Genomic DNA, 16,274 nt, shown 5'->3' on the forward strand with positions numbered 1-16,274 from the left:
ATGTTTTTGAATGTCAGAAATGTATATTTGTGAATGTTGAGATGTTATATTGGTTTCACTGGTAAAAATAAATAATTGAAATGGGTATATATTTGTTTTTTGTTAAGTTGCCTAATAATTATGCACAGTAATAGTCACCTGCACACACAGATACCCCCCTAAAATAGCTATAACTAAAAACAAACTAAAAACTACTTCCAAAAATATTCAGCTTTGATATTAATGAGTTTTTTTGGGTTCATTGAGAACATGGTTGTTGTTCAATAATAAAATTAATCCTCAAAAATACAACTTGCCTAATAATTCTGCACTCCCTGTATATATATATCATAATTAAAATGCAACACTCCTATTCCCAAATAAGGTGTTCCGCCATTACCAAGATGGTGACATCCTATTAAACCCAAATGCCCTCCACAATATGTCCATCAGCATCTTTTTTCTTCTTCCGTTTCCACCCGGTGATAGCCGATATGTCACATGCTGTGATGGACTTCCTCCAGCGCCCCCCGTGTAATCATGTCTCCCTCCTTCCGACGTCCATGGGTACATCACACCACGTGACGTGGATCATCTTGCGGCGAGGGAACGCCTCCTTATTCGTCTCCTAAGTCGGTGTTAGGTCCTGATGAAACCATATGTAGTGTCCCATGGAGTCTGTCAGGGAAAGCGGAAGTCCTGAAGATGCCATTTTATGAATGGGCTAAAATCTCATTGTCCATATATGCACATTGTGGACGTTAAAGGCATTAAAAGAATAATAAAGAAAAGGGAAAATGATTAGTATACAAGATCAGAAAACAATTATAACAATAAATATAAATAAAAGACCTAAGCTAAAGAATGAATAATCACCTGTTAATAAAATAGATTAAAAACATATATAAATTATATAAAATATGTATTATTACCAGCAGTATTCCTAGTACATTGGATGATTTCTACAGATTTGCAGGATGCTTATTCCCATGTACCCATTGCCCCACATCCCCAGAGGTTTCTCAGATTGCAGTGAAGGACCCTTTCATGTTTACATCTTCATGGTGAAAGATAAATGTCAGCTGAAATCACCGTGATCTCTCCCAGTCCAGGGTATAGCCCGCAGTTTGACACAGTCCGAGGCACGGTACAGCCCTCTTCAGGAAGCGCAGTACGACTTATCAAGTAATGATGACTGTCATATTACCTCAGCAGAGGAAGTTTAGATCCAGGTCCTCCACCATAGATCTAAGCGGACGATGATGGCACAAGGGAGGATGAGGATATATATGTAATATAAGTGTATTTTGATATTATTATTTATATTTATTTATATTTATTTATATATATAAATATATATAGGTCCCCAGGAGAGCAGTAGGATTATTTCCCATTGGAATTGCTGTATTTATTTTTATATTTTTATTATTTACATTATTATATATATATATATATATATATATATATATATATATATATATATATATATATATATATATTATGTAGGTTCCCAGGAGAGCAGTAGGATTATTTCCCATTGGAATTTCTGTATTTATTTTTATATTATTATCATTTATTCATATTCATATTATTTATATTATTATTATTTATTTATATTATTATTTTTTCAAATTATCATTATTTATATTTATTTATATATTATATAGGTTCCCAGGGGAGCAGTAGGATTATTTCCCATTGGAATTGCTGTTTTTATTTTGAAATTATTATTTATTTATATTATTATTTATTCATATTATTATTATTATTATTTATTTATATTATTATTATTTATTTGTATTTATTTCTATTATTTATATTTATTTATATATTATATAGGTTCCCAGGGGAGCAGTAGGATTATTTCCCATTGGAATTGCTGTATTTATTTTTATATTTTTATTATTTACATTATTATATATATATATATATATATATATATATATATATATATATATTATGTAGGTTCCCAGGAGAGCAGTAGGATTATTTCCCATTGGAATTTCTGTATTAATTTTTATATTATTATTATTTATTCATATTATTATTATTTATATTATTATTATTTATTTATATTATTATTTTTTCAAATTATCATTATTTATATTTATTTATATATTATATAGGTTCCCAGGGGAGCAGTAGGATTATTTCCCATTGGAATTGCTGTTTTTATTTTGAAATTATTATTTATTTATATTATTATTTATTCATATTATTATTATTATTATTATTTATTTATATTATTATTATTTATTTGTATTTATTTCTATTATTTATATTTATTTATATATTATATAGGTTCCCAGGGGAGCAGTAGGATTATTTCCCATTGGAATTGCTGTTTTTATTTTGAAATTATTATTTATTTATATTATTATTATTTATTTATATTATTATTTATTTATATTATTATTATTTATTTTGAAATTATTATTTATTTATATTATCATTATTATTATTATTAATAATAATAATTTAATTTATATTATTATTATTTATTTATATTATTATTATTATTTATATTTATTTATATATTATATAGGTTCCCAGGGGAGCAGTAGGATTATTTCCCATAGGAATTGCTGTTTTTATTTTGAAATTATTATTTATTTATATTATTATTATTTATTTATATTATTATTTATTTATATTATTATTATTTATTTTGAAATTATTATTTATTTATATTATTATTATTATTATTATTATTAATTTATATTATTATTATTTATTTATATTATTATTTATTCATATTATTATTATTTATTTATATTATTATTTATATTATTGATTTATATTATTATTTATTCATATTATTATTATTTATATATTATATAGGTTCCCAGGGGAGCAGTAGGATTATTTTCCCATTGGAATTTCTGTATTTATTTTTATATTATTATTATTATTATTATTTATTCATATTATTATTGATTTATATTATTATTATTTATTTTGAAATTATTTATTTATATTATTATTATTATTAATTTATATTATTAATTTATATTATTATTTATTCATATTAGTATTATTTATTTATATTATTATTTATATTAATTTATATTATTATTTATTCATATTATTATTATTATTTATATATTATATAGGTTCCCAGGGGAGCAGTAGGATTATTTCCCATTGGAATTTCTGTATTTATTTTTATATTATTATTATTTATTCATATTATTATTATTTATTTATATTATTTATATTTATTTATATATTATACAGGTTCCCAGGGGAGCAGTAGGATTATTTCCCATTGGAATTTCTGTATTTATTTATTTTATATTATTAGTATTTATTCATATTATTATTTATTATTATTTATTTTGAAATTATTATTTATTTTTATTATTATTATTTATTATTATTTATTTACATTATTATTATTTATACTTATTATTATGTATTTATATTATTATTTATTTATATTATTATTTATTTATATTTATTTATATTATTTATATTTATTTATATATTATACAGGTTCCCAGGGGAGCAGTAGGATTATTTCCCATTGGAATTGCTGTGTTGCTGGCAGTACTGCCTCTCACACACACAGAGCTCATTCCATCTGATTGTTCCTGAACTCCATCCCCCGGCATGCCGTGCGCGCGGTGCCCGCCCCTTCCGGTAGCTGCAGCCAATGGCGTGCGAGCAGTGGCTGTGACGGACAGGCGGGCGCTGGGAAGCCCACGTCAGCCGTGGTTAGAGTAGTGATGGCGGCGGTGCCGGGCTGGGAGCGGGCTGTGCGGGTCGCGCTGTGCTCGGTGGGGATCGGCCTCTCGCTCTATGCCCTCCATGTGGAGACCTCCCGGGAGAGCGATGCCGGATACCGAGCGCTGTGCGACATCAACCCCTCCATCAGCTGCTCCAAGGTCTTCACCTCCAGGTAAATAATGGGTCACCATGGAGATAGATAGGGTTACCATGGAGATAGATAGGGTCACCATGGAGATAGATAGGGTTACCATGGAGATAGATAGGGTCACCATGGAGATAGATAGGGTCACCATGGGGATAGGGTCACCATGGAGATAGATAGGGTCACCATGGGGATAGGGTCACCATGGGGATAGGGTCACCATGGGGATAGGGTCACCATGGAGATAGATAGGGTCACCATGGAGATAGATAGGGTTACCATGGAGATAGATAGGGTTACCATGGGGATAGGGTCACCATGGAGATAGATAGGGTCACCATGGAGATAGATAGGGTCACCATGGGGATAGGGTCACCATGGAGATAGATAGGGTTACCATGGAGATAGATAGGGTTACCATGGGGATAGGGTCACCATGGAGATAGATAGGGTCACCATGGGGATAGGGTCACCATGGAGATAGATAGGGTTACCATGGGGATAGGGTTACCATGGAGATAGATAGGGTCACCATGGGGATAGATAGGGTTACCATGGGGATAGGGTCACCATGGAGATAGATAGGGTTACCATGGGGATAGGGTCACCATGGAGATAGATAGGGTCACCATGGGGATAGGGTCACCATGGGGATAGGGTCACCATGGAGAGGGATAGGGTCACCATGGAGATAGATAGGGTCACCATGGGGATAGATAGGGTTACCATGGGGATAGGGTCACCATGGAGATAGATAGGGTTACCATGGGGATAGGGTCACCATGGAGATAGGGTCACCATGGAGATAGATAGGGTCACCATGGGGATAGGGTCACCATGGGGATAGGGTCACCATGGAGATAGATAGGGTCACCATGGAGATAGATAGGGTTACCATGGAGATAGATAGGGTTACCATGGGGATAGGGTCACCATGGAGATAGATAGGGTTACCATGGGGATAGGGTCACCATGGAGATAGATAGGGTTACCATGGGGATAGGGTTACCATGGGGATAGGGTCACCATGGGGATAGGGTCACCATGGGGATAGGGTCACCATGGAGAGGGATAGGGTCACCATGGGGATAGATAGGGTTACCATGGGGATAGGGTCACCATGGAGATAGATAGGGTTACCATGGGGATAGGGTCACCATGGAGATAGATAGGGTCACCATGGAGATAGATAGGGTCACCATGGGGATAGGGTCACCATGGGGATAGGGTCACCATGGGGATAGGGTCACCATGGAGATAGATAGGGTCACCATGGAGATAGATAGGGTTACCATGGAGATAGATAGGGTTACCATGGGGATAGGGTCACCATGGAGATAGATAGGGTTACCATGGAGATAGATAGGGTTACCATGGGGATAGGGTCACCATGGAGATAGATAGGGTCACCATGGGGATAGGGTCACCATGGAGATAGATAGGGTTACCATGGGGATAGGGTCACCATGGAGATAGATAGGGTCACCATGGAGATAGATAGGGTCACCATGGGGATAGGGTCACCATGGGGATAGGGTCACCATGGAGAGGGATAGGGTCACCATGGAGATAGATAGGGTCACCATGGGGATAGATAGGGTTACCATGGGGATAGGGTCACCATGGAGATAGATAGGGTTACCATGGGGATAGGGTCACCATGGAGATAGATAGGGTCACCATGGAGATAGATAGGGTCACCATGGAGATAGATAGGGTCACCATGGGGATAGGGTCACCATGGGGATAGGGTCACCATGGGGATAGGGTCACCATGGAGATAGATAGGGTCACCATGGAGATAGATAGGGTTACCATGGAGATAGATAGGGTTACCATGGGGATAGGGTCACCATGGAGATAGATAGGGTTACCATGGGGATAGGGTCACCATGGAGATAGATAGGGTCACCATGGGGATAGGGTCACCATGGGGATAGGGTCACCATGGAGAGGGATAGGGTCACCATGGAGATAGATAGGGTCACCATGGGGATAGATAGGGTCACCATGGAGATAGATAGGGTTACCATGGGGATAGGGTCACCATGGAGATAGATAGGGTCACCATGGAGATAGATAGGGTCACCATGGAGATAGATAGGGTCACCATGGGGATAGGGTCACCATGGGGATAGGGTCACCATGGGGATAGGGTCACCATGGAGATAGATAGGGTCACCATGGAGATAGATAGGGTTACCATGGAGATAGATAGGGTTACCATGGGGATAGGGTCACCATGGAGATAGATAGGGTTACCATGGGGATAGGGTCACCATGGAGATAGATAGGGTCACCATGGGGATAGGGTCACCATGGAGATAGATAGGGTTACCATGGGGATAGGGTCACCATGGAGATAGATAGGGTCACCATGGGGATAGGGTCACCATGGGGATAGGGTCACCATGGGGATAGGGTCACCATGGGGATAGGGTCACCATGGGGATAGGGTCACCATGGGGATAGGGTCACCATGGGGATAGGGTCACCATGGGGATAGGGTCACCATGGGGATAGGGTCACCATGGGGATAGGGTCACCATGGAGATAGATAGGGTTACCATGGGGATAGGGTTACCATGGAGATAGATAGGGTCACCATGGGGATAGATAGGGTTACCATGGGGATAGGGTCACCATGGGGATAGATAGGGTTACCATGGGGATAGGGTCACCATGGAGATAGATAGGGTTACCATGGGGATAGGGTTACCATGGAGATAGATAGGGTCACCATGGGGATGGATAGGGTTACCATGGGGATAGGGTCACCATGGAGATAGATAGGGTCACCATGGGGATAGGGTCACCATGGGGATAGGGTCACCATGGGGATAGGGTCACCATGGGGATAGGGTCACCATGGAGATAGATAGGGTTACCATGGGGATAGGGTTACCATGGGGATAGGGTCACCATGGGGATAGGGTCACCATGGAGATAGATAGGGTTACCATGGGGATAGGGTCACCATGGAGATAGATAGGGTCACCATGGGGATAGGGTCACCATGGGGATAGGGTCACCATGGGGATAGGGTCACCATGGGGATAGGGTCACCATGGGGATAGGGTCACCATGGGGATAGGGTCACCATGGGGATAGGGTTACCATGGGGATAGGGTCACCATGGAGATAGATAGGGTTACCATGGAGATAGATAGGGTCACCATGGGGATAGGGTCACCATGGGGATAGGGTCACCATGAAGATAGATAGGGTCACCATGGGGATAGGGTCACCATGGAGATAGATAGGGTTACCATGGGGATAGGGTCACCATGGAGATAGATAGGGTTACCATGGGGATAGGGTCACCATGGAGATAGATAGGGTCACCATGGGGATAGGGTCACCATGGGGATAGAACCTGGGTAATAATGGGTCACCATGGAGATAGATAGGGTTACCATGGGGATAGGGTTACCATGGGGATAGGGTCACCATGGAGATAGGGTTACCATGGGGATAGGGTCACCATGGAGATAGATAGGGTCACCATGGAGATAGATAGGGTTACCATGGGGATAGGGTTACCATGGGGATAGAACCTGGGTAATAATGGGTCACCATGGAGATGGTTAGGGTCACCATGGGGATAGGGTCACCATGGGGGACAGAACCTGGGTAATAATGGGTCACCATGGAGATAGATAGGGTCACCATGGGGATAGGGTCACCATGGGGATAGGGTTACCATGGGGGATAGAACCTGGGTAATAATGGTTCACCATGGAGATAGATAGGGTCACCATGGAGATAGATAGGGTCACCATGGAGATAGATAGGGTCACCATGGAGATAGATAGGGTCACCATGGAGATAGATAGATAGGGTCACCATGGAGATAGATAGATAGGGTCACCATGGAGATAGATAGATAGGGTCACCATGGAGATAGATAGATAGGGTCACCATGGAGATAGATAGATAGGGTCACCATGGAGATAGATAGATAGGGTCACCATGGAGATAGATAGATAGGGTCACCATGGAGATAGATAGATAGGGTCACCATGGAGATAGATAGATAGGGTCACCATGGAGATAGATAGATAGGGTCACCATGGAGATAGATAGATAGGGTCACCATGGAGATAGATAGATAGGGTCACCATGGAGATAGATAGATAGGGTCACCATGGAGATAGATAGATAGGGTCACCATGGAGATAGATAGATAGGGTCACCATGGAGATAGATAGATAGGGTCACCATGGAGATAGATAGATAGGGTCACCATGGAGATAGATAGGGTCACCATGGGGGATAGAAGCTGGGTAATAATGGGTCACCATGGGGATAGGGTTACCATGGGGGATAGAACCTGGGTAATAATGGGTCACCATGGGGATAGGGTTACCATGGGGGATAGAACCTGGGTAATAATGGGTCACCATGGGGATAGGGTCACCATGGGGATAGGGTCACCATGGGGATAGGGTCACCATGGGGATAGGGTCACCATGGGGATAGGGTCACCATGGGGATAGGGTCACCATGGGGGATAGAACCTGGGTAATAATGGGTCACCATGGGGATAGGGTTACCATGGGGGATAGAACCTGGGTAATAATGGGTCACCATAGGGATAGGGTTATCATGGGGGATAGAACCTGGGTAATAATGGGTCACCATGGGGATAGGGTTACCATGGGGATAGAACCTGGGTAATAATGGGTCACCATGGGGATAGGGTTACCATGGGGATAGAACCTGGGTAATAATGGGTCACCATGGAGATAGGGTTACCATGGGGGATAGAACCTGGGTAATAATGGGTCACCATGGGGATAGGGTTACCATGGGGGATAGAACCTGGGTAATAATGGGTCACCATGGGGATAGGGTTACCATGGGGGATAGAACCTGGGTAATAATGGGTCACCATGGGGATAGGGTTACCATGGGGGATAGAACCTGGGTAATAATGGGTCACCATGGGGATAGGGTTACCATGGGGGATAGAACCTGGGTAATAATGGGTCACCATGGGGATAGGGTTACCATGGGGGATAGAACCTGGGTAATAATGGGTCACCATGGGGATAGGGTTACCATGGGGGATAGAACCTGGGTAATAATGGGTCACCATGGGGGATAGGGTTACCATGGGGGATAGAACCTGGGTAATAATGGGTCACCATGGGGATAGGGTTACCATGGGGGATAGAACCTGGGTAATAATGGGTCACCATGGGGATAGGGTTACCATGGGGGATAGAACCTGGGTAATAATGGGTCACCATGGGGATAGGGTTACCATGGGGGATAGAACCTGGGTAATAATGGGTCACCATGGGGATAGGGTTACCATGGGGGATAGAACCTGGGTAATAATGGGTCACCATGGGGATAGGGTTACCATGGGGGATAGAACCTGGGTAATAATGGGTCACCATGGGGATAGGGTTACCATGGGGGATAGAACCTGGGTAATAATGGGTCACCATGGGGATAGGGTTACCATGGGGGATAGAACCTTGGTAATAATGGGTCACCATGGGGATAGGGTTACCATGGGGGATAGAACCTGGGTAATAATGGGTCACCATGGGGATAGGGTTACCATGGGGGATAGAACCTGGGTAATAATGGGTCACCATGGGGATAGGGTTACCATGGGGATAGAACCTGGGTAATAATGGGTCACCATGGAGATAGGGTTACCATGGGGGATAGAACCTGGGTAATAATGGGTCACCATGGGGATAGGGTCACCATGGGGATAGGGTCACCATGGGGATAGGGTCACCATGGGGATAGGGTCACCATGGGGATAGGGTCACCATGGGGATAGGGTCACCATGGGGATAGGGTCACCATGGGGATAGGGTTACCATGGGGGATAGAACCTGGGTAATAATGGATCACCATGGGGATAGGGTTACCATGGGGGATAAAACCTGGGTAATAATGGGTCACCATGGGGATAGGGTTACCATGGGGATAGAACCTGGGTAATAATGGGTCACCATGGGGATAGGGTTACCATGGGGGATAGAACCTGGGTAATAATGGGTCACCATGGGGATAGGGTTACCATGGGGGATAGAACCTGGGTAATAATGGGTCACCATGGGTATAGGGTTACCATGGGGGATAGAACCTGGGTAATAATGGGTCACCATGGGGATAGGGTTACCATGGGGGATAGAACCTGGGTAATAATGGGTCACCATGGGGATAGGGTCACCATGGGGATAGGGTCACCATGGAGATAGGGTTACCATGGGGGATAGAACCTGGGTAATAATGGGTCACCATAGGGATAGGGTTACCATGGGGGATAGAACCTGGGTAATAATGGGTCACCATGGGGATAGGGTTACCATGGGGATAGAACCTGGGTAATAATGGGTCACCATGGGGATAGGGTTACCATGGGGATAGAACCTGGGTAATAATGGGTCACCATGGAGATAGGGTTACCATGGGGGATAGAACCTGGGTAATAATGGGTCACCATGGGGATAGGGTTACCATGGGGGATAGAACCTGGGTAATAATGGGTCACCATGGGGATAGGGTTACCATGGGGGATAGAACCTGGGTAATAATGGGTCACCATGGGGATAGGGTTACCATGGGGGATAGAACCTGGGTAATAATGGGTCACCATGGGGATAGGGTTACCATGGGGGATAGAACCTGGGTAATAATGGGTCACCATGGGGATAGGGTTACCATGGGGGATAGAACCTGGGTAATAATGGGTCACCATGGGGATAGGGTTACCATGGGGGATAGAACCTGGGTAATAATGGGTCACCATGGGGATAGGGTTACCATGGGGGATAGAACCTGGGTAATAATGGGTCACCATGGGGATAGGGTTACCATGGGGGATAGAACCTGGGTAATAATGGGTCACCATGGGGATAGGGTTACCATGGGGGATAGAACCTGGGTAATAATGGGTCACCATGGGGATAGGGTTACCATGGGGGATAGAACCTGGGTAATAATGGGTCACCATGGGGATAGGGTTACCATGGGGGATAGAACCTGGGTAATAAAGGGGCACCATGGGGGATAGAACCTGGGTAATAATGGGTCACCATGGGGATAGGGTTACCATGGGGGATAGAACCTGGGTAATAATGGGTCACCATGGGGGATAGAACCTGGGTAATAATGGGTCACCATGGGGATAGGGTTACCATGGGGGATAGAACCTGGGTAATAATGGGTCACCATGGGGATAGGGTTACCATGGGGGATAGAACCTGGGTAATAATGGGTCACCATGGGGGATAGAACCTGGGTAATAATGGGTCACCATGGGGGATAGAATCTGGGTAATAATGGGTCACCATGGGGGATAGAATCTGGGTAATAATGGGTCACCATGGGGATAGAACCTGAGTAAAAATGGGTCACCATGGGGGATAGAACCTGGGTAATAATGGGTCACCATGGGGATAGGGTTACCATGGGGGATAGAACCTGGGTAATAATGGGTCACCATGGGAGGTAGGGTTACCATGGGGGATAGAACCTGGGTAATAATGGGTCACCATGGGGATAGAACCTGGGTAATAATGGGTCACCATGAGAGATAGAACCTGGGTAATAATGGGTCACCATGGGAGATAGAACCTGGGTAATAATGGGTCACCATGGGAGATAGAACCTGGGTAATAATGGGTCACCATGGGAGATAGAACCTGGGTAATAATGGGTCACCATGGGAGATAGAACCTGGGGGAAGGGGGGGGGGGGGGTGGTAATGGGTCACCGATGATGGCTGGGTTTAGTCTATTAGGCTTATTCACTAAGTGAGAAATCAAAGTGAAGATTCAATTTACAGAGAATCTGTAGCGTCAGGAGAGTTGTATTCTGAATACTGTAGTGCGCCCCCTCCCTTTGCAGTGCATAAAGCAGGGCTTGACAAATTTGCTTAAACTCTAGGAGCCAGCTAAAAGAGTTAGGAGACAGATTTTTCAATGTCAAAAATACAATTCTTAAAGGGACACTATAGTCACCAGAACCACTTCAGCTTAATGTAGTTGTTCTGAACTCTCTATATTGTCCCTGCACACTTTTTTCTATGTAAACACTGACTTTTCAGGCTAAAGGCAGGATTTACATTGCTGTCACTCAGACAGTGCTTCCTGGGTCAGTGCTGCAGTGTGCAGCACCTTCATTAATGCTTCCCATAGGGATACCGTGATTCAGTGCATCTCTATGAGAAGTTAATTGCACAACATGGCGTTTTGCTGCGCATGTGCAATAGTCTCCCGATGGTTTTTCTATGGGAAAGCATTGGATTGCCTGAGCTAATCAAGATTGATAATCTCGGCCATGGAGGTGGGTGCCGCTGCGGCGTCACCAGCACGGCTTGGGGAAAAGAGTGAGTAAAAACACCTACCTTTCCAATGTGATTGGTGGGGGGGCAGTTAACCTAAACATACAGACACTCACTGACAGACAGACAGACAGACACTCACTGACAGACAGTCACTCATTCCCTCACAAATCATTACTTTTTATTATTTTAATTCCACCCAGCATTTTGGGGAAGCTGGAGTGAATTAGCTTTCCCTGGGATCCAGTGGGGCTGCTGGCATCTCTCTACTCTGCTCCCTAGAGCGCTGTTTAGTGATGCGGGTCCGGAATAACGGCATATTCCTGATTCCGACATCACTGGAGGGCACGCAAGTAAGCAGAGCAGGGATATTACGGCTCCCTCAATCAGCAACCAGAGTGGCCCGCCTTCCCCAATCCGTTGCCTGCCTCCTTCCCTCAGCTCTCAATGAGCCAACCGTCCGCCTGCCTGCCTGCCCGCCTCAGCCCTGCATGAGCCGACTGCCTGCTTCCAATCTCGGGCAGCCGGTCACCTCAGGGGCTGAACATGCTCACAAACCCCAGGTGAACTGGCATAAAGGGTTAAACAACAATAACTTTATTTACTTACCCGATTCCAGCGCAGATCTTCCGCTGACACTATCTGACTGGGGGACCCAATGTGCATGCGGCACAAGCGCCTTAGTCTCAATATAGGAAAGAATTGACTTGATATGAGGACGTCCAGCGTTGGCCAACCTACAGTCTGATAAACTCCTGGAAGCGCCTCCAGAGGCTGTCTTATTCCTGGCTGTGTTTTCCATTGCAGGACTGAGTGGGACAGGGACTTTGCACCCAGATCAATCCAATGAGCTGAAGTAAAAAGCTAAACCAGAGTCTGAGCCGAATTATGGATTTTTCCCCGCTCGGCTATTTTGACCTTAAATGTGACCTTACTCTGAATTCTCACTGTAGTAAAATACCCTGTATGTGTTTTGTTTGCTGAGAGCTTTTCCTGTTATCTAACTGATTGGTACTGTTCCATTTTCCACAGGTGGGGCCGTGGCTTTGGGTTAGTGGAGAAGATTCTGGGCCCGCAGAGTTTGGCGAACCAACCCAATAGCGTGTTTGGGATTCTGTTTTACGGACTCCAAATCCTGCTGGGTGAGTAAAGGCCGGGCAAGCCTCGCAATTCTGTGTCTCCTTAATAAAGACGGCAAGATTGTGACAGGTGCTCATTCATCTTTGCTCCACTAACATCGCTCACACGTCCCAATAATCTGTTTATTTTCTGTGCAGCTGTGAGTGAATATTCATAGTGGCCTGAGGGCTTCATTTTGGTTTTCGGTGAAACTTCTGGATATATAAACAAGTTTACCAACTAACAAACTGTTCTTTCTCTCATATTATTAACCTTGTTTGCAAAGTGATAATACATTCATTTATACTGCACTTTACAAACGATTTTGGGAAAACAAACTCTACCTCATGTGAGGTCCGTTTCAGAGACAAGATGGCGGCCTCACATGACTTCATTTATCTTGTTTATAGGTGTACCAGAAATTGCAATGTTAGTCTAACCCTGTATATTATTTTATATTGTTATTTTTAATGAAGAATTAAAACACATTTCCCTAATAAATCAGCTTGGTTACTATTTCTGACTAATGCCCTTTATCCTGTGTGCTAGGATTTGCTGGGTCCGTGAGCGCGGCTGTGACGCTCCTGGTCACATCTCTGATGTCAATCGGTGGTTCCGTTTACCTCGCTTACATCCTCTTCTACGTTTTGGAAGATTTCTGTGTGATCTGCATCACCACGTACGTCCTGAACTTCTCCCTGCTTCTGCTAAATATCAAACGTCTGCGGAGCCTCAAGACAGAGCCCAAGAGGCAGAAATCCAAACGCAAGAAGCATTAACACTGCTGAATAACGGTTTTACTGAAGAATTTAATACTTTAACTCGTGAACTGCCACTTTAAAGATCTAGATCTCGGGTCACTGAAAGAACCCCTCCTGCCATCCTGAAAATGTTAGGGTAAAGTAAGGCAATCTATCGAAGCAATAATGTCTGCTTTGTCGTACCTAAAGGAATCTGCTTATATCGACTCCCAAGAAATAACATCACAAATAGACTGATTTATTAACACTAAGCACCGAATGGATGAATGCTTGCTGCAGTAATGTCTCGAGCGACATTTAATTAGAATTATTTTGCCAATAGAGTTCTTTAGGTGTTTTTTTGGTTATATAAAGTTCTGTATCAAACTGTTTGTTCTCCTGTGTACATGCAGAGATCTATGGCAGATTTTCTCACTTTAGTGCAGGGTCTGCAATACAAATATTAGTCATTCTGGAGCCGTTGGTTTTCTTTTTTTTTTTTTTTTCTTATAATGCTTTTAATATTAAGAGCTAGTGTTGCATCTAATGCCATCGGTCATGCTAAACCATCCACCTGACCACTACCGCCAAACAAACTACAAATGGGATCTGTGGGTTTTGCTGCTCTTTGAACCTATTGTCTTATTGGAAATCTGATTGAGAGCAGACATTCATTTGTCTCCACAAGTGTTGAGGTTTTCGACAGCTTTTATGGCTGAAATTCATTTGAGTGTAACGATTAATGTGTGATAATTTCTTCTCCTGAATCGAAAAATCCTTTGGGTGGACTTTGCTGCCTATTGTAACAGATTCCGAATGATGATGGTAACATGATAAATAATTAGCACGGCTTGTGATGACACAATGGTGCGTCTCTGAAGATGTGGACATTCTCATTCCATTGCTGGTCACCCGTAAACCAGGAATCTGAGCTGATGGAGATCAAATGAGCCTGGGTTTTTGTGCCTTCCATTAAAGATTTAATGTGAGCGGGTCATTCCATTTTTGTACGGCATTTTTTTAATAAAGTGTTAATTTGCTATTAATGTGTACGGTCATTATTTGTTTTTATATTGATTTTACGCTTTTGATAAGTTCTTCCAGAACAGGATTCATATTGCTCCCCATAGTATATACACATGGCATGATACAAGGCTTTCTATAGCTTCCCATAGTATAAAACACATAGCGTGATACAAGGCTTTCTATAGCTCCCCATAGTATATACACATGGCGTGATGCAAGGCTTTCTGTAGCTCCCCTATAGTATATATACACATGGCGTGATACGAGGCTTTCTATAGCACCCTCCCATAGTATATATACACAGTGTGATACAAGGCTTTCTATAGCTCCCCATAGTATATATACACATAGCGTGATACAAGACTTTCAATAGCTCCCTCCCATAGTATCACACAGTGTGATACAAGGCTTTCTACAGCTCCCCATAGTATATACACATAGCGTGATACAAGGCTTTCTATAGCTCCCTCCCATAGTATATATACACATGGCGTGATACAAGGCTTTCTATAGCTCCCCATAGTATATACACACAGTGTGATACAAGGCTTTCTATAGCTCCCCATAGTATATACACATAGCGTGATACGAGGCTTTCTATAGCTCCCCATAGTGTATATATACATAGTGTGATACGAGGCTTTCTATAGCTCCCCCATAGTATATATACACATAGTGTGATACAAGGCTTTCTATAGCTCCCCATAGTGTATATATACATAGCGTGATACGAGGCTTTCTATAGCTCCCCCATAGTATATATACACATAGCGTGATGCGAGGCTTTCTATAGCTCCTCATAGTATATATACACATAGCGTGATACGAGGCTTTCTATAGCTCCCCATAGTATATATACACATAGCGTGATACGAGGCTTTCTGTAGCTCCCCATAGTATATATACACATAGCGTGATATGAGGCTTTCTATAGCTCCCTATATTATATATACACATAGCGTGATACGAGGCTTTCTGTAGCTCCCCTATAGTATATATACACAGTGTGATACAAGGCTTTCTATAGCTCCCCCATAGTATATATACACATGGCGTGATGCAAGGCTTTCTATAGCTCCCCCATAGTATATATACACATGGCGTGATACAAGGCTTTCTATAGCTCCCCCATAGTATATACACATGGCGTGATACGAGGCTTTCTATAGCACCCTCCCATAGTATATATACACAGTGTGATACGAGGCTTTCTATAGCT

General features: G+C 42.6%; 1 protein-coding gene across 1 annotated transcript; it reads left to right on the forward strand.

The window, feature by feature from the left end:
- Positions 1–3,644: 3,644 nt before the first annotated feature.
- Positions 3,645–15,072, forward strand: LOC134571037 (vitamin K epoxide reductase complex subunit 1-like protein 1). The gene is made up of 3 exons (XM_063429080.1): positions 3,645–3,880; positions 13,203–13,312; positions 13,839–15,072. Exons 1-3 carry the CDS (start codon positions 3,708–3,710, stop codon positions 14,066–14,068), a joined length of 513 nt encoding a protein of 170 aa, XP_063285150.1. The 5' UTR covers positions 3,645–3,707; the 3' UTR covers positions 14,069–15,072.
- Positions 15,073–16,274: the final 1,202 nt, after the last annotated feature.

The sequence above is a fragment of the Pelobates fuscus genome, chromosome 8 (genome assembly GCF_036172605.1).
Source record: "Pelobates fuscus isolate aPelFus1 chromosome 8, aPelFus1.pri, whole genome shotgun sequence".
Classification (NCBI taxonomy): Eukaryota; Metazoa; Chordata; class Amphibia; order Anura; family Pelobatidae; genus Pelobates; species Pelobates fuscus.